The 17496-nt window shown below is 47.4% G+C and overlaps 1 protein-coding gene across 3 annotated transcripts; it reads right to left on the bottom strand.

The window, feature by feature from the left end:
- Positions 1-2742: 2742 nt before the first annotated feature.
- Positions 2743-7392, bottom strand: SDHAF4 (succinate dehydrogenase complex assembly factor 4). Of its 3 annotated transcripts, none has more exons than XM_045009431.1 (3): positions 7165-7392; positions 5470-5622; positions 2743-3036 (listed from the first exon to the last, which is right to left on the bottom strand). In XM_045009431.1, the coding sequence occupies exons 1-3, from the start codon at positions 7196-7198 to the stop codon at positions 2927-2929; spliced, it is 297 nt and encodes a 98-aa protein (XP_044865366.1). In that variant the 5' UTR covers positions 7199-7392; the 3' UTR covers positions 2743-2926. The 3 variants fall into 3 exon arrangements, with proteins under 3 accessions (XP_044865366.1, XP_044865364.1, XP_044865365.1); XM_045009429.1 differs by lacking the exon at positions 7165-7392 and adding an exon at positions 6902-7158; XM_045009430.1 differs by lacking the exon at positions 7165-7392 and adding an exon at positions 7004-7158.
- Between the last annotated feature and the right edge of the window lie 10104 nt (positions 7393-17496).

Raw genomic sequence — 17496 nt, 5'->3', positions numbered from 1 at the left:
AATAGTAAGGTTTTACTGAAATCCAAGGTACTTGGCTCAATACGGGGTTAACTGGGTGAAAATTAACAGCCTGTGACATACAGGAGGTCAGACTAGATTATCTAATGGTCCCTTCTGGCCTTAAAATTTATGAATCTGTGAAAATAAACCCATTTTTCCCCAGACAGGTTTTAACCAATTTTGAGGTAGTCACCTTTATTTATCCAACAAAAAATACACATACATGTAATTATATAAGCTACAGGAGATAATTGTTGTCTAAGCCTCATATCTGGCATTCCTAGATGGCTTTAAACCATAAATTCCAGTCCCAAGAGGGTCAACTAGCCCTCCAACTCTCTGAGATTGATAAATTGAGTGTCATACAGTTTACTGTGTCAGTCTTTAAGACAAAATTAAAAAACTGAGGTCCTGTATGCTTTGCACAAACAAAAAAAACAACTCATGGCACTTTTCAAGAGTAGCAGTTTGGCCTGGAGCCCTTTATTAAAACTTCCCTTACCCCTTAACTATTGTGCTGTACATCAATTAGATGCTGGCCTGTTCTCCAGAAGTGGCTGCATTTCACTATATAGTGTTTCACAAATTGTGTGTCTATATATCACATACAATTTGTAAAACATACTGCTTCAAGCCTTGGCCAATCACACTGATGTTCTCCAAAGCATTATGAGTAACTTTGGACAGCTTTTGCTCAGATTCGTGTTGTTTTTTGATATCTTGATCTTTCAGCATGGAAGATACTATAAATATTAAATTTTAGTACACTGAAGAGTTTTGGTTTTAAATATTTTTCAATAAGATTATCACAACCATCAGTTTCACATCACCAGTCTTGCATTAAGGAGTGAAAACACTACTGAAGATTAGTGCACATGATGTAATTACCTGCTCCAAAAAGTTACTTTATAGCAATGTTGTTGCATGTTTGAATTTAATAACAATTTGAGATTGTCAAATAACTGTCTCAAACTAATATATAATTAAAGATAATGAAGTAAAGATTAATACAGCATTATACACAATACAGAAAGACATACTTTATCACCTTCTGGGGATGGTGAAGAGAAGGTTTGGTACCCTCCTCTGTACCTAGTAGAATGCTGACAGTGTTCATTCCTGAACTATCTTTCTAACCCTCTTTGTCTCACACCCTGTAAAAAGAAAAACTCCTTTTTGGAGGGAAAACTGCTTTCCCATGATTAATTTTACTATGTGTTCTGTTTTTTACATTTTCATTTTACCTAATTACTTAGGGAATTTCTTTTATGGTTTCTTTAGGTTACATGATTGATAAGCTAAAGGGAATTCTAAGCTAGTTATTATTACTGACAGCTGTGACAATCAGCAGTTATTAATGAATTAAAATAATTTTTCAACAGATCCTTATTTCATTCACTACAGAAAACATCTGCAATAACAAGTACCTCTTATCACATAACATAATTATATCATAGGCATCCCTTCTCAATCATCCAGTCTTGTTTACAACATACTTCTATAGACATTTTTATTAGTTTGAGGGTGTCTTTCCCCTAGACATTTGATTCCCACAGAATTGGAGGCACCAGCAGTACATGAGATACAGCCAAATACTCAATCACATGAAATTCCTGAATACAGGTCACTAATAGGTTAAGAACCAACACTCTGGACCTTAGAATTCAAACACACTCTTTGCTAATATATTAACGACTCCGGGAGAATAGTTAATATGCTACTCCTGGGGGAATTCTGCACATCTGAGGACATACACAGAATTCCTCTGTCTCGCATAATTTTGTATTTTCCCCACATAAAAAACATTTTGCCTAAGAACTGCTGCAGTTATGCCTTTTTCTCACCAGAGGCCGCTGTGGAGCCAGAACAGCTGGCTGTGTTCATGCCCCTGTTCTGGCACCACAGCCGCCTCTGGTGGGAAAAAGGCAGAACTGCAACACTTCTTAGGCAAAATGTATTTTATGTGGGAAAATAAAAAATTCTATGCCCACTGCTGCAGAATTCCCCCAGGAATAGAAGTTCATCACAGCACCCTGCCTGCAGAGCCAGGTTAGGGCAGAGTGCAGCACACAAGGCTGCTGGGGGTTCAGAATGGTTAGTGGGAGGGACAGACTGGAGCATGAGCTGAAGAACTAGTGGGATGACAGTGTTGAGCCTGGGGTGGGGGTCTGCAGAGACCCATGGGGTTGGAGGTGTGTGTGCAGGGACAGGGACAGATGTGCCTGACTGAAAGGGAGAGGCTTGGGGTCAGCCAGGGGGAGGCTTCCCAAATCCCTAACAATTCCCCCCCACAAAAAAACCCCTCCCGCCCTCACCCAACAAGTTCACTCCTAGGCTCCTTCCCTCTCCCTCATCTCCTCCATTACCCTTGACTCCCCCAACCCTTTGCACTGCTTCAGACAGGTGCAGGAAATACAGTTCTATATTTTAATTTAAATTAATTACACAAAGTTCTGCATTAATATGCCTAGTAAGGAATCTATTTGTAAAAAAAAAAAAAAAAAAAATTACCAGAATCTTATTTTTTGGTCTGTATTGTTACAAACATATTTACTGACAGATATTTTGAAATAAATTACCAAAATAATTGAAACTGGCATGATTATATTGTGTTATTTTGACAAATAATATATGCAGAATTTTCAAATATTGTGTGCAGAATTTTTAATTTTTTGGTGCAGAATTCCCCCAAGAGCAATATGCAAATGAATTTAATATACAAGTAAAAGAGGACTAAAAAGGTTAATATTGACTAACAATGTTTATTTGCAGAAAACATCTCTCAGGATATTCCTCAAATACATGTTGGAAAAAAGAAGCTCCATTTAAGAATTAAAAGGAACAATTAGGTGAAATTTCTCTATCTACAGTAAATTCTTTAAACAAGTATCAAACATACTATTAGCAATATAGATACATTTGTGCATTAAAAATCTATACAACGTCCTTTTCTCTCCCAATCTCCATAACGAGTAGGTTCAGGGCCTTTGGGTCCACCTTTTTCCTTTGTAGCAGGATTGATGTCATCTGGAAATTCTAAAACAATATGGGAACTTAAGAGGCTGGATAGCCATCTGCCTTCGATGGTTTAGACACAACAATTCCTGCATTTTGGCAGGGGATTTTAGACTAGATGACCCTTGGTCCCTTCCAACTCTATAGTTCTATGATTAAAAGACCAATAAAGTTGGCAGATATAGTACAAAGGTAAACATTCACAGTGTAACATGTTTGCATCCATTTATAACAAAAGACTGATCTTGATTTAAAAAATAAATAAATTTAGGTTAATGCAATAGCAATTTCAGGGAGCTTAGGGCTAAAAATCTTGGCCACAATTATCAAATATAGGTATCTATGGTCATAGAATGTCAGAGTTGGAAGGGACCTCAGGAGGCCAGATGGTCCAACCTGCAGGACCAATCCCCAGACAGATTTTTGACACAGGTCCCTAAATAGCCCCCTCAAGGGTTGAACTCACAACCCTGGGTTTAGCGGGCCAATGCTCAAACCACTGAACTATCCTCCCCATATTTGCATATGGAGATATACCTATCACATAGAACTGGAAGGGACCCTGAAAGGCCATTGTGTCCAACTCCTTGCCCTAGCAGGACCAAGTATTGATTTTTGCCCCCAGATTCCTAAGTGGCCCCCTCACAGACTGAGCTCACGATCCTGGGTTTAGCAGGCCAATGCTCAAACCACTGAGCTATCCCGTCCTGCAAACCTAATACCATAATTAGGTACCTTAATAAAAGTGACCTGACATTAAAAGATACTGAGCATCAACAACTACCACTGAATTCAAAATGAGAATTTATTTAATTGAATAGGAGCTGCATGTGCTTAGCACCTCTGAAAATCAGTCCCCTTTTCACTTTTGCTTAGGTCCCTAATTTTAAGCACCCAAATCTGAAAATTTTGGCCAAGATTCATTCTGTCTGTATTTTTCTTTTTCTTTCTTTTTTTTTTTTTGTGATAGTGGGAAGACATCTCAGTTTACATAAAAATAACTGAGTTTTCATAGAAGTAATAATTTCTACCAGACATTGTACGTGGATTGCAATTGCTTTTATGAAGAAGGCACCAGGTACTATGATGGTGGGCAGAAGCATAAATCCCTAAACCAGACAGATAAGCTAAAAAAATAGAAATACATCTTTAACTCACATATATTTAAATGTGCCTCATCATGTTGCCTTGTTCGGCATCTACATAGATTTTTAAACGTCAATATTTGCATATGATTCTGGAATGGATAGCAGGAGCATAAATGCTTCATCTCTATTTAAGATGAAACTATAAAACTTATCAAAATATCTAAGCAGCAGCAGAATCTCAAGAGACTCCTCAGTGGAAGTGACACAACAGCAGTGGATAGTGAATGGTTAGTTTAAGTCCTCATTTGCTATCTGGTTAACAGCCAGCATAGAAGAACTGAGCTGTTGGCCTTCTAACTGATGATTGCTGCAGTGTCAGCAGCAGTAAGACCAGGCACAGGGAAAATTAAAACTCAAGGATTTTTCTGGCTTAGCCCTAAAACACAAAACCTCTAAACATGAACAAAACAAAATAATTATGCATTTGTTAAATTAATATCAGTGGTGGCATTTACTTCTTTTGGGGGTAAAAGGATAATAAGACAGAATCAGAATTAAGCATGTCTTTTTGCTTACCCGATCTCTCCAAATCTGAATAATTCCTGATGGTAATCACAGTCCAATACTGCTCACAGTCCAATACTGCTCACAGCCTCTTATTTTTTAAATAATTTACATAGCACTATAAATGTTTATAGTATTTACAGACATAAAAAAGCCATGCACTAGACAGTTTAAAAGTAAATTAGATAGTCTGATTATAAAGCACAAATTCTAAGAGACAACAAAAGGCAACTGATCATAGTGCAATGGATGAGTGTGGCTACAGATGAAACATGCTACATGAGTTTAAAGTAACTACCTGCTTTAGGCCAAGCGGAATGGCTCCTAGAAATGCATGTGTACACTTATATAGTTCATACTTATTTTCTTGTGATTTATAGCAATGGTAACAATCTAAGGCCCCAATCCTGCAAGCATTTCCACGTGGAACCCCACTGAAATCAAGTGCAAGGGGCTTTACAGGACCAATGCCTAAAGCAGCAGTTTGTATATTAAAAGGAGTTGGTGCTCTGATGCTTTTGTTTTAATGCCACTGTATACAACTCAGTCATAGAATTTAAGGCCAGAAGGAATCACCAGATCATCTATTCCCACTTCCCAGTGCATTATAAAATAGTCTAAAATGGTATTTAATGCCAGCTATGAACATATATAACATGTTTCAGAGTTCTCTTATGTAACACCTGATCCCGAGAAGTGCTGAGCATCCACAGCTCAGGTAAGATTTGCAGGCACTCAGCATCTCTCTGGATCAAGCCTTTAATTAGTACTTTTTTTCCTTTTTAGAAAAACCATGACTTACTTTCCAGTGGTTCTCTCTCTCTATTGGACTCTTCTGGTTCATCAAGACGACCTAGTGGTAATTTTGATTTTTTAGGAGATTTCTGTATAGGTTCAGACTTCCCTTCCACATTAGAACTAGTTCTCCTCAAAGAGCTGCACAGCAGACCTGGCCCTATCAAACAAATGCACATTAACATGTAAGTTTGTTAAAATGTAACAGTTTTATGCTGAATAACTGCATCAACCAGTGGCTAAAAATCCTCAAACTCACTCAACTCCACCTACTAGAGAATGAAGCATTCATTCTGAGCAGGAGCACAAAAAGATGTTAAATATTCAATGTGCAGAAAGTCCTAAGACATCAGTGTACATTCTTAATTTTAGACCCTTAATTTTAGAAGCAGATACTGAAAGAAACAGTGTTTAGTATATATCTTGGCCCTCAAACTTGATAAGGTTATAAACCACTTGAAGCATCCGGTCTTATATTTCAGAGTCAAGATAATAAGTGTGCTGGCATTTTCTAATGCATACATCCCCCCCCCCGCCCCCGGGAGTGGGCATCAACTTCCTCCCAGCAACCTCTTCATTTGGGGGGGGGGGGGGGGGTGGTCTACTCCCAGCAGCTAGTGGGAGTCTGCATCCCTAGTTTGAGCTAGACAGCATGTCTTAATGGCAGGTGCTGGGACACTGTGCAGCCGCTTGCTACAGCAGCAAAGCAATTCCAATCAAAGCCTTCAGTGAGGAAACAGACAATCTGAGGAGATCTGAATTCAATCTAAATTATATAATCAACATGTACATACAAAATTAAAAGAAAAATATTGATTTTCTCAGAAAGCTCCATCAACATTTAAAAAGTGAATTTGGGAAAACATCTGTCAAGAGCCCCACTTTACAATTAATCACAGGCAAGTCATGTGTGAAAACCTGTCAGCTCGTCAAATCACAGCGCTATAAACAAACACATGTAGGGAAAGCAGAATGTTTGCAATGAGCTGTCATTTAAAAAAAATCCAGTAGATGCCTAGGTATGTTTGGAGAGTGTTATCGTTATGGAAGAATATGAACACTTTAAAAAAGGCAGAAGACGGGAGAGAGTTTAAAAACCAAAGGGAAATCCTTCCTCAAGGAAACGTCCATGATATAAGATGACCAAGGCAAGGTAGAAAAAGCAGTATGTTTACAGAGCAAAAGAGAAAGTAAGGGGACAAATCCTTTTAACTCCCCTCTGCCCTAACTCCACAGACATCTCCCTGATGCTGGGCCTAGGTGACCTCCAAAACAATTAAATTCAGATCAAAATACCACGCTTGGTGCGCAATGTGTTGCTAAGCTGTAAAAAGGGCCGCAAACTCGGGGGCTACTGCAGAGGGAGCTGCAGGCAGCTCTGGCCTGATCTTCTCTGCCAAAGGGGGGTTTGGGCCTGGACCCGTCTCGCTGGTCAGTGCCCAGTGGGGACGGGGGCCGCAGCCTGACCATGATGCAGCCGGTGGAGGCCAATCCCAGCAGCGGCCACTTCACCAGCTGCGCCGGGCGGGGGCCGCCTGTACGTGGCCTCCGGCAGCAGGCCGCAGCCACGCAGCTGCAGCGCCCCGCAGCCAGGGCCCAGGGCGCCTCGCCCTCAGCGCCCCCGCGGGGGCCCGGCCCTTGGACACTGCGCCCGGCGCGGCGCATCGCGCAGCCCAAGCCGGCCCGGCCCCTGGCCGCTTACTGGTCGCTCGGCCCAACAGCAGCCGCAGAGCCATGCCGCGCCGAGCTGCGCAGGACGCCAGGGGCGAGGTGCGGCCTGAGCCTGCGCGGCAGCCGCCCCCTCACCCCGCCTGGGAGGCGGCTCCGCGCCACGCTGCGGGCGGGGGAGTAGCGTAGGGCGGGACACCCGCAGACCGGCCACTTTCCCGCCAGCCCGGATCTTCTCCCTGTTCCTCGCTCCGGCCCGCGCGTCGGGGAGGCCAAGGAAGAGCGCGACCCTGCCGCTGTTCCCCGCCTGATTCACGGCCCTCCCCAGAGGTGGGGGTGCGGGGCTCACGGCTGGATGCGCAGCAGCAGGGGAACGCTGCAAAGTAGCTCTAGCAAAGCGGTGTTTACAGCACATTTCTCATAAACCAATGTGTGAGCCCCTTCACTGCTCGCATTAATAACAAAGCGTGTTGAAGTTTCCGATGCAGAAGGGACACGGGACCAGGCCAGAACTATCCCCTTCAACTTCATAAATCCCTCAGCTACTCCACTTAGTGAGAGGGGCTTCAGAAATACTTGTAAACGGCCCCGCTCTCCCTCCATTAGGGCCCTCTCTGAAAACAGTGGAAAAACCTATTCTGTGCAGTAAGTGCAAGTCATGCTTCTAGAATGAAGAGGAGTCAAGAGGAATACAGGTGGCACCACTCAAACAGAAAAATTGTTACAGCCTGCCCCCTTCCCCTCCGGGGATTGCGGGGAAAATAAAAGTCTGGAGAATTTAGATAGAGGAACACACAAAAACACACCCAAGAAGATAAAGCTTCTGTTGTCCCCTTGTTTACAAACAGAATGTACCAATCTTCACTAAATCTGCATGACTCTCTTCTATCAACACTCAAATTTAAGTGTCTTCTTTTGATTTAGCTTGTCAATCTCTGATCAGAGTAAGTGAAACCAATATAAAGCATGCTTAAATCAGTGAGAGTGTCCACACAATAAGACTCAAGTGGTTTAACTACATCCCTTTCTAAAAACAATGTACATTAATTAAATTAAACTTTTGTGGGTACATACAGCCTAAGATATTGTGGGCAAGAGTAAAAAACAATCATGTAGGAAGTATTACAAAATACTGACAATTCTTGCTAATACATTCAGTTTTTCAAGCCCATAAGGATAAAATAACACTATAGGATCAATTATAGAACTTTTTTTTCACCTAAAAATTAGTTGAGGCATGAAAAGCCAGGTTTGGTGTATTCTGCAAACATAGAGTTTAGTTCTTGAGCCTGTAAGTGTGCATATAACACTGAAAACGTGAATTGAATGTAACTGATGAAGTGATACCTTTCTGAAGCTGCAGAGTCTTGAAACAATAGTTCTGAGATCTGTGAACAGCCCCAGTTACCTCAATCCTGTGAACTCTGCAATTCCACAACCAGATGACATTTTTCCAAGAAGCTACAGAATCCAACCATTTTACTGTATTAATTTTTTGGGATAACTACTAGGGTTTATTTTGGTGAATGGAAGGACTGGGGGGGGGGGGGGAGAGTATTGAGTAGATTAATGCTTTGATGAATGGAATTCAATGTGGTTTGTTGCAGAACTAAAACAGAACTCAAAACACAATGCCACCTGTAAGTTTAAGAAAAAATAAATCTCCAGTCCCCAAGTAAAACTTTTAATTTTAATAGTTTACTGTTTATCTTAGCTTATAAATATTTACATTTAATAATTGGGCCACACAATTTGCAATGCATACACAGCACCGTTACTAGATTTTCCCATTACATTAGGGTATGCTCATTTATTAGGGTTACTCTTCGGGGGGCGGTGGGAGGGGGTTTCAGTAATTCTATCAATGTACTGCTTGTGTCATTTGTGTTCTCACACGGAACTCTACTTCTCCCTTTGCAAGTTCCCTCCCAATGGAGCTATCCTGCAGGGTTCCCAATGGTTGGGTTCTTCTAGTCCTAGAATCAGATGAACACATACATTAACAGAGTGCATCTGAGAGGACCAGGTTAATCAGCGCTCCCAAACTGACCCCTCATATGTCCCTGGACTCAGTAGGCTGGGTCGAGCAGCACTTCCAAGCTGTCATTCTCTTATGCCATGGGCACTGAACCGGAATAGAGTATGCCTGAGCATGCTAGATCGAGCAGCACTTTCAAGCTCCCAGTCTTATATTCCCCTGGACTCATCAGTCTGGGTCGAGCAGCACTTCCAAGCTGCCACCCTCATATGCCCCAGGTTCAGCACGTCCCTATCCTCACTTCACGTTACAATTGTTCTGGTAGTAACCCACAGGATTTTGGGGCGCTGCAGGGATCTTTAGCTTAGATACGAGAAGCGTTGCTGCAGAGAGAGAGAGAAAGAAAGAAAGAAAGAAAGAAAGAAAGAAACTAGCTTAACCATGAAAGTTATTTATTGCCAGGTAATAACCATACAAGGGGAACCAAACAAACAAAACAGTTAGATTTAATATTCTAACTTAAATTTGATCACAAAAGTCAGGTTTAAAAAACTATAACTGATCACACAAGTCAGGGTCAGAAGGCTGTACCAAGAGCGAATGAGTTAGGTTCTCACCGCTCTGTGGAGCTTGAATCAATCGGGGTTTCCAGGTGGTGATGGTGGTAGCTGAGGGTCCAGATTGCTAGAGACAGGCAGAGCCCCCAGCAGGATCAGTCAGGAGAAGATGAAGTCCCAATGGAATGGATATAGTTTTTGGATACAGGCATCAGAGCACTTACTTGAGCATGGGTAGGGGGTTTTGTAAGGAAAGAACAAAGGTTCAAGGGAGAACACTAGATTTGTTTATGGGTAAACTGATGGCTCAAGGGAATATACCAAAGTTGTTTTGTTCAGGCTAGGCAATAGGAACTGATCATCCCGGGCTATGGGTGGTGTTTCTTCGAGGGAGCTCACAATGCAATTAGGCAGCTTCAGTATTTTGGATACCAATAAGGGATTTATTACTAGAATGGGTCTGATAACTACTGAGCTGGGTGTGGGCAGGCATGGGTTTATTAACATCTGGAGCAGAGATCCCCCATCATGCAGTGCTTCCCGGCTTTTCTGGTCTCAGAGTTCAGTGCAGTTCTTGCCTTGGAATCTCTGTTCTCCATTCTGCATGCTAATGGAGATGCCTCCCTGTCCCATCTTCAATGCAAACGAGGCTAGGGGAGTTTCCTTAATCCTGTCACTCTTCTTTGGAGGGTTTTAGGTTTGTCTTCCACTGCCTTTTAATTGCTTTTTGGAAGTCTTTCTTCTGATCAGTTTTGGTTCAAGCAGAGGCTGGGTGGTGGTGGGGGGAAGGTTTTTTGTGAGTCAGACAGGCTGGACACTGTGCCCTGGTTCCCTAAGAACACAACTTTATCCTTTTCTCCTGTTTTTGTTTTTTTAAAAACTTTCAAATACTTCCTTGTGTTCTGAAACATATTCTGATACATATTTTCATTTTCTTCCCATTTTAGTGTGTCAAATCTTTAAACCGTTATCTGCTGACAGCCTGAAATATGTATATGGTAGCCGTGATATTCATCAGTACATTCAGATGTGCACGCACTTCAGAGCTTGTGTGTGTGCCTATTTGTTTACTGTATCTTCTAGATAAAAACATAACCTTACTTCAACAGGCAGTTTTGCAAATACACGCAGACTAATGTATTACCGTAATATATATATCATGCAATGTATTGTATTTTCCAAATAAGACAAGTTAATTTTATATACTTGACTGATACAAAGGTAGGGTGAAAATTGGAAAAAAACAAATAATACTTTTTGTAAAACCCAGGATTTTTTCAGTAAAAATAGGTTTAAACTGAAAATGGAGGGGCTTAAAAATGTTGTAATTTCTGCTGCAGAATGTGGTCCCATTGTGTTGGCTATGAACAGCAGAGATATGAAGATGAGCTGAAGGTAGGGACTGAAAAAGGAAGTCAAAAGCCCTCTTTTCCATTGCCAAAAAGGAGGAAGGTGAATAGTGTGTGAAAACATCAGTTCCAGGAGAAGGAGAGTGGGTGAAAAAATCCCCCTTCACTCATAGGAAAAGACAGTTACCTTTTTGTAACTGTTGCTCTTCGAGATGTGTTGCTCATGTCCATTCCAATGTAGATGTTTGAGCTCGCCACATGCACTGGTGCTAGAAGTCTTTCCCTCAGTGGATATCTGTAGGGGACTGACTCTGGCTCCCTCTGGAGTGGCATGCATATGCAATAGTATAAGGGGCGCCACTGGCTCCCCCCTCCCTCAGTTCCTTTTTTCCAGAAACTTTGAAAGTGAGGAAAGAGGATGGGTCATGGAATGGACATGAGCAACACATCTAGTGAACAACAGTTACAAAAAGGTAACAGTCTTTTCTTTGCTTGCTCATATGCTTGCCTGCTCATATGCATTCCTTTGTAGGTGACTCCCAAACAGTACCACCGGAGTCCATGAACTTGTCAATTGTAACACAACTCTGGTGAAGCCAGCATCATCTCTGGCTTGATGGGTGATGGTGTACTGCATCGTGACCTGAAGACCACATCACGGCCCTGCATATATCCTGGATAGGGACATGCATCAGAAAGGTAGTGGACCTCATCTCTCTAGAATACCGTTTACAGGGGCTCCGTATTGAGGGCTTTAATCTCAAAGATATGCCTCACTGAGGTAATTGCTACAAGGAATGCAACCTTCCACGACAGGTGGGAAAGGGAACAAGAAGCCATGGGCTCAAAGGGCAGACCTCTGAGCCGGGAGAGGACTAGGTTGAGGTCCCATTGGGGAACCACATCCCAGATCGGCAGAAAGAAGTTTTCAAGCCCCATCAGGAACCTGATCAACATCTCATGCGAGAATACCGATTTACCCTGGACACAAGGATGGAAGGCCAATATGGCTGCCAGGTGCACCTTGATTGAAGAGAAGGCGATGCCCTGGTGCTGTAAGGGAAGCAAGTAATCCAAGATGGACTGCAGAGACGACTGAGTCGGGGAGATGTTGCCCTTCATTGCCCAGCAGGAGAAACTCTTCCACTTTGCCAGGTAACTCGCTCTGGTGGAGGGCTTTCTGCTTTCCAAGAGAACTTGCTGTACCTGACTAAAGCGGGCCTGTTCCTCTGGATTCAGCCACGCAGCATCCACACTGTAAGGTGGAGAGAGGCAAGGTTTGGGTGCAGAAGCCTACCATGATCCTGTGAGAGTAGGTCCGGGCAGCTGGGAAGTGGCCACGGGGCTGCCACAGCCAGGTCCCAATGCTGGCGAGCCATGCCGGGGTGATCATGACTCATGCCTTGTCCCTCTTGATTTTTGAGAGGACTTTGCTGATGAGTGGAACTGGCGGGAAGGCGTACATCAGGTCCCCTGACCATGACAGGAGAAAAGCATCGGAAAGTGAGCCTCTGCCGAGGCCTTGGAGAGAGCAGAACTGATGACATTTTCTGTTCTGTCTGGTGGTGAACAAGTCCACTTGAGGAGTCCCCGCACTTCTGTAAGAGCGCTCAGACAACCTCAGAATGGAGTGATCACTTGTGGTGAAAGAAGGACCTGCTGAGGTGATCCGCCAGCATGTTATGGATGCCAGGGAGGTGCAAGGCTTCCAGGTGGATTGCATGCTGAATGCAAAAGTCCCACAGGCAGAGGACCTCCTGGCATACAGCTGAGGAAAGTGCTTCCCCAGGCCTGTTGACATAGAACATAGAGGCCGTGTTGTCCGTCAACACCTGCACCATCCGACTGGACAGCTGGGGAAGGAAGACAGCACAGGCTAGATGAATGGCCCTGAGCTCTCTGTTGTTTATAAGTAATGCAAGCTCCTCTTGAGGTCATAACCCTTGAGTCTGTGGGGTACCAAGTTATGCTCCCCAACTGAGGTCAGACACATCCAAAAGAGACGGTTACTCACCGTAGTAACTGTTGTTCTTCGAGATGTGTTGCTCCTATCCATTCCAGTTAGGTGTGCGCGCCGCGCGTGCACGGCATCTCGGAACTTTTTTACCCTAGCAACACCGGCGGGCCAGCTGGGCGCCCCCTGGAGTGGCGCTGCTATGGCGCTGAATATATACCCCAGCCGACCCGTCCGCTCCTCAGTTCCTTCTTGCCGGCTACTCCGACAGTGGGGAAGGAGGGCGGGTCTGGAATGGATAGGAGCAACACATCTCGAAGAACAACAGTTACTACGGTGAGTAACCGTCTCTTCTTCTTCGAGTGATTGCTCCTATGCATTCCAGTTAGGTGATTCCCAAGCCTTACCTAGGCGGTGGGGTCGGAGTGAGACGTGGCGGAGTGTAAAACCGCTGAGCCGAAGGCTGCGTCGTCTCGAGACTGTTGCACCAACGCGTAGTGGGAGGTGAAGGTATGGAGTGAAGACAGGTGGCCGCTCGACAGATGTCCTGGATCAGAACGTGGGCCAGGAAGGCAGCCGACGAGGCGTGCGCCCTCGTCGAGTGTGCGGTGAGGCGGCATGGCGGCACGCGAGCAAGCTCGTAGCAAGTCCGGATACACGCGGTGACCCAAGAGGAAATCCGCTGGGAGGATATCGGCTCGCCCTTCATGCGGTCAGCAACCGCTACGAACAGCTGGGGCGAACGCCGGAATGGTTTAGTTCGCTCGATGTAGAAAGCGAGCGCCCTGCGGACGTCGAGGGTGTGCAGCTGTTGCTCCCGAGGCGAGGCATGCGGCTTCGGGAAGAACACTGGGAGGAAAATCTCCTGGTTGAGGTGGAAGGCTGACACCACCTTTGGGAGGAAGGCCGGATGTGGTCGAAGCTGCACCTTGTCCCCGTGGAAGACGGTGTATGGCGGACCAACCGTCAGAGCGCGGAGCTCAGAAACTCGTCTCACTGATGTAATGGCAACAAGGAAGGCCGTCTTCCAGGAGAGGTAGAGCAGGGAGCATGTGGCCAAGGGCTCGAAGGGGGGACCCATCAGCTTGGCCAGCACGAGGTTCAAATCCCAGGTCGGAGCAGGGCGCCGGACCGGCGGGTATAAGTGGTCCAGGCCTTTAAGGAAGCGGGAAACCATCTGGTTGGAGAAGATGGACCGACCTTCCAGCGATGGACGAAAGGCAGACACTGCTGCCAGGTGAACCCTCAGGGAGGAGACCTTGCTCCTTAAGGTACCAGAGGTAGTCCAGGATAGTAGGGACCGGGACTACGAAGGGATTGAGGCCTCGTTGGTCACACCAGAGCGCGAACCTCTTCCATTTCGCCAGATAGGTGGAGCGAGTGGAAGGCTTTCTGCTCTCTAGCAGGACTTGCTGTACTGCCGCCGAGCAGTCCCTCTCTGCGTGGGTCAACCACTCAGGTACCAAGCTGTAAGATGGAGGGACTGCAGGCTCGGATGGCGGAGCCTGCCGAAGTCCTGGGTGATGATGTCCGGCCACAACGGAAGGGGGATGGGATCCCGGAGAGCTCGAGCAGCAGGGAGTACCAATGCTGCCTCGGCCAGGCCGGAGCTACGAGAATGACGGTGGCTCTGTCCCTCCGCAGCTTCTGAAGCACTCGGTGAACGAGGGGGAACGGAGGGAAGGTGTAGAGTAGGCGATCCTTCCAGGAATACAGGAAGGTGTCCGACAGGGAGCCCGGCGAGTGACCCCGGAACGAGCAAAACAGGTGACATTTCCTGTTCTCCTTGGACGCGAATAGGTCTACTTGGGGAAACCCCCACCTCTGGAAGATCGTGCGTACGACATCTGGACAGAGGGACCACTCGTGGGAGAGGAACGACCTGCTGAGATGGTCGGCCAGCGTGTTCTGCACTCCCGGAAGAAAGGACGCTTCCAGGTGAATGGAGTGGGTCACGCAGAAGTCCCACAGGAGCATCGCTTCCTTGCAGAGGAGGGAGGAGCAGGCTCCGCCCTGCTTGTTCACGTAGAACATTGCTGTTGTATTGTCCGTGAACACTGTCACACAGCGACCTTGCAGGTGGGTGCAGAAGGTGCGACAGGCCAGACGGATCGCTCGCAGTTTGCGTACATTGATGTGGAGAGCGAGCTCCTGCGGCGACCACAGACCTTGGGTGTGAAGGTCGCCCAGGTGAGCCCCCCAACCGAGCGCTGAGGCATCCGTGGTCAGCGTGGCGGACGGGTGAGGCGGATGGAACGGGACTCCCGCACAGACGACCTGCGGGTCTAGCCACCAGTCGAGGGAGTCGAGGGTCGGCCTGGAGACTGTGACCACCATATCGATGGGATCGCGATTCGGTCGGTACACCGACACGAGCCAAGACTGGAACGGGCGGAGGTGGAGCCGCGCGTACGCGGTGACATACGTGCATGATGCCATGTGGCCTAGGAGGCGGAGGCAGGAGCGCACCGTCGTGGTTGGGAAGGAGACGAGGTCCCGGATGATGGAGACCATGGTCTGATGTCGAGATTGCGGCAGGCAGGCTCGGGCTATCACGGAGTCGAGGACCGCTCCAATGAACTCCACCCGCTGTGACGGAACCAAAGTGGACTTCTCGGCGTTGATGAGAAGCCCGAGCCGTCGGAAGAGGGACAGAATGTCTGTCAACTGGCCCATCACCAGCTGTTGAGACTGACCGCGAACCAGCCAGTCGTCGAGATACGGGTAGACATGTATCCGACGACGGCGGAGGGCTGCGGCAACCACCGCCATGCATTTGGTGAACACCCTCGGTGCGGTGGAGAGCCCGAACGGCAACACGGCGAACTGGTAGTGGGCGTTGTTGACGACAAACCGGAGGTAATGTCGGTGAGGAGGATAAATCGCGACATGGAAGTAGGCGTCCTTCATGTCGAGGGTGGCAAACCAGTCTCCTGGATCCAGGGAGGGAATGATGGTCCCCAAGGTAACCATGCGAAACTTGGGCTTGAGCAGGAACTTGTTCAGCTCGCGAAGGTCCAGGATAGGACGTAGCCCCCCTTTCGCTTTGGGGATGAGAAAATAACGGGAGTAGAATCCCCTGCCCCGCCTGTCTTGAGGCACTGCCTCTATGGCACCCACGCTCAACAGAGTCTGGACCTCCTGTAAGAGGAATTGCTCGTGAGAGGGGTCCCTGAAGAGGGACCGGGAGGGTGGGTGGTAAGGCGGGGGTGAAACAAATTGAAGGCGGTATCCCGACTGGACTGTCTGAAGCACCCAGCTGTCTGTTGTTAATTGGGACCACGCCGAAAAGAAATGGGAAAGGCGGTTGTAAAATAAAGGGGAAGGATCCGGTAGGGAGAGTGATGGGCCGTCCTCGAGCGTCCCATCAAAAGGCCTGCTTGGCCCCCTGAGGGGCCTTGGAAGAGGCCTGGCCCTGGCTACGCCGATTGCCGGAAGGACGACGGCGATTTTGAGCCGGTCGCCGGCTATTGTACGGCCGATAGCGTTGCTGGTAGAAGGGCCGGGAGGGTTGCTGCCGGAAGGACCTGCGTTGTGTCGCCGGCGTGTGCATCCCTAGGGTGCGGATGGCAACGCGACCGTCCTTTAGGGTCTGGATCCGTGAATCTGTCTTTTCGGAAAAAAGACCCTGCGTGTCGAAGGGCAGGTCCTGCAGTGTATATTGCACCTCCGGTGGCAGGGTGGAGGACTGCAGCCAGGCGATGCGCTGCATCGACACGCCGGAGGCTAAGGTCCGAGCTCCGGAGTCCGCAGCGTCAAGGGCTGCCGTGATGGAGGACCTAGATGATCTCCTCCCCTCCTCTAACATTGCCGTGAACTCCTGGCGGGAGGCTGACGGCAGGAGCTCCGTGAACTTCGCCAGGGATGTTAGGATATCAAAGACGTATCTGGCTAGGAGGACCATCTGGTTAGCAATACGCATCTGTAGGCCACCCGCTGAGTAGACCTTGCGGCCTAGCAGGTCCATGCGCCGGGCGTCCTTGGACTTCGGCGCAGGGGCAGGTTGACCGTGCCTCTCGCGGTCGTTAACCGATTGCACCACCAAGGAGTCCGGGGTCGGGTGGGTATAAAGGTACTCATAGCCCGTAGGGGGAACTGAGTATTTACGCTCGACCCCTCGGGCCGTGGGAGGGATGGAAGCGGGTGTTTGCCAAAGCGTGGTGGCGTTCTTTTGGATTGTTTTCACAAAGGGCAACGCCACCCGCACGGGAGCGTCCGCACCAACCACGTTGGTAATAGGGTCCTCGTCCTCTTGGACCTCCGCTACTGGGAGATCCATGGCCGTCGCCACCCGGCGAAGCAGGTCCTGGTGGGCCTTCAAGTCAATGGGCGGCGGCTCCTTGGTCGAAGCACCGGCCACCGCCTCGTCCGGGGAGGACGATGAGGACAAGCCCGGCACGACGGCCTCCTCTGCAGGGGCTGCTGACTGCGCCTCGGCTGGGTCGTGCTGCACGGAGGACCGGCGGTCCGGCGGAATGGAGGGCTCACGTCGAGGCGAAGGGGCCGCCTGGCTAACCGTTGCCTCGGG

This window comes from Mauremys mutica, chromosome 3 (genome assembly GCF_020497125.1).
Source record: "Mauremys mutica isolate MM-2020 ecotype Southern chromosome 3, ASM2049712v1, whole genome shotgun sequence".
NCBI classification, from domain to species: Eukaryota; Metazoa; Chordata; order Testudines; family Geoemydidae; genus Mauremys; species Mauremys mutica.
The sequence above is the reverse complement of the archived record's forward strand: the minus strand, read 5'-3'. Positions and strand labels throughout refer to the sequence as shown.

Bases quoted from the DNA above. Each gene is read 5' to 3' on its own strand.
- SDHAF4 (XM_045009429.1), bottom strand. From the start codon at position 7,127: ATGCGCCGCGCCGGGCGCAGTGTCCAAGGGCCGGGCCCCCGCGGGGGC. The intron at 5,623-6,901 runs GCACTGACCAGC...TTTGTTTGATAG, and splicing joins GCGGCCCCCGTCCCCACTGG to GGCCAGGTCTGCTGTGCAGC. The intron at 3,037-5,469 runs GTAAGTCATGGT...ATATTGTTTTAG, and splicing joins AGAGAGAGAACCACTGGAAA to AATTTCCAGATGACATCAAT.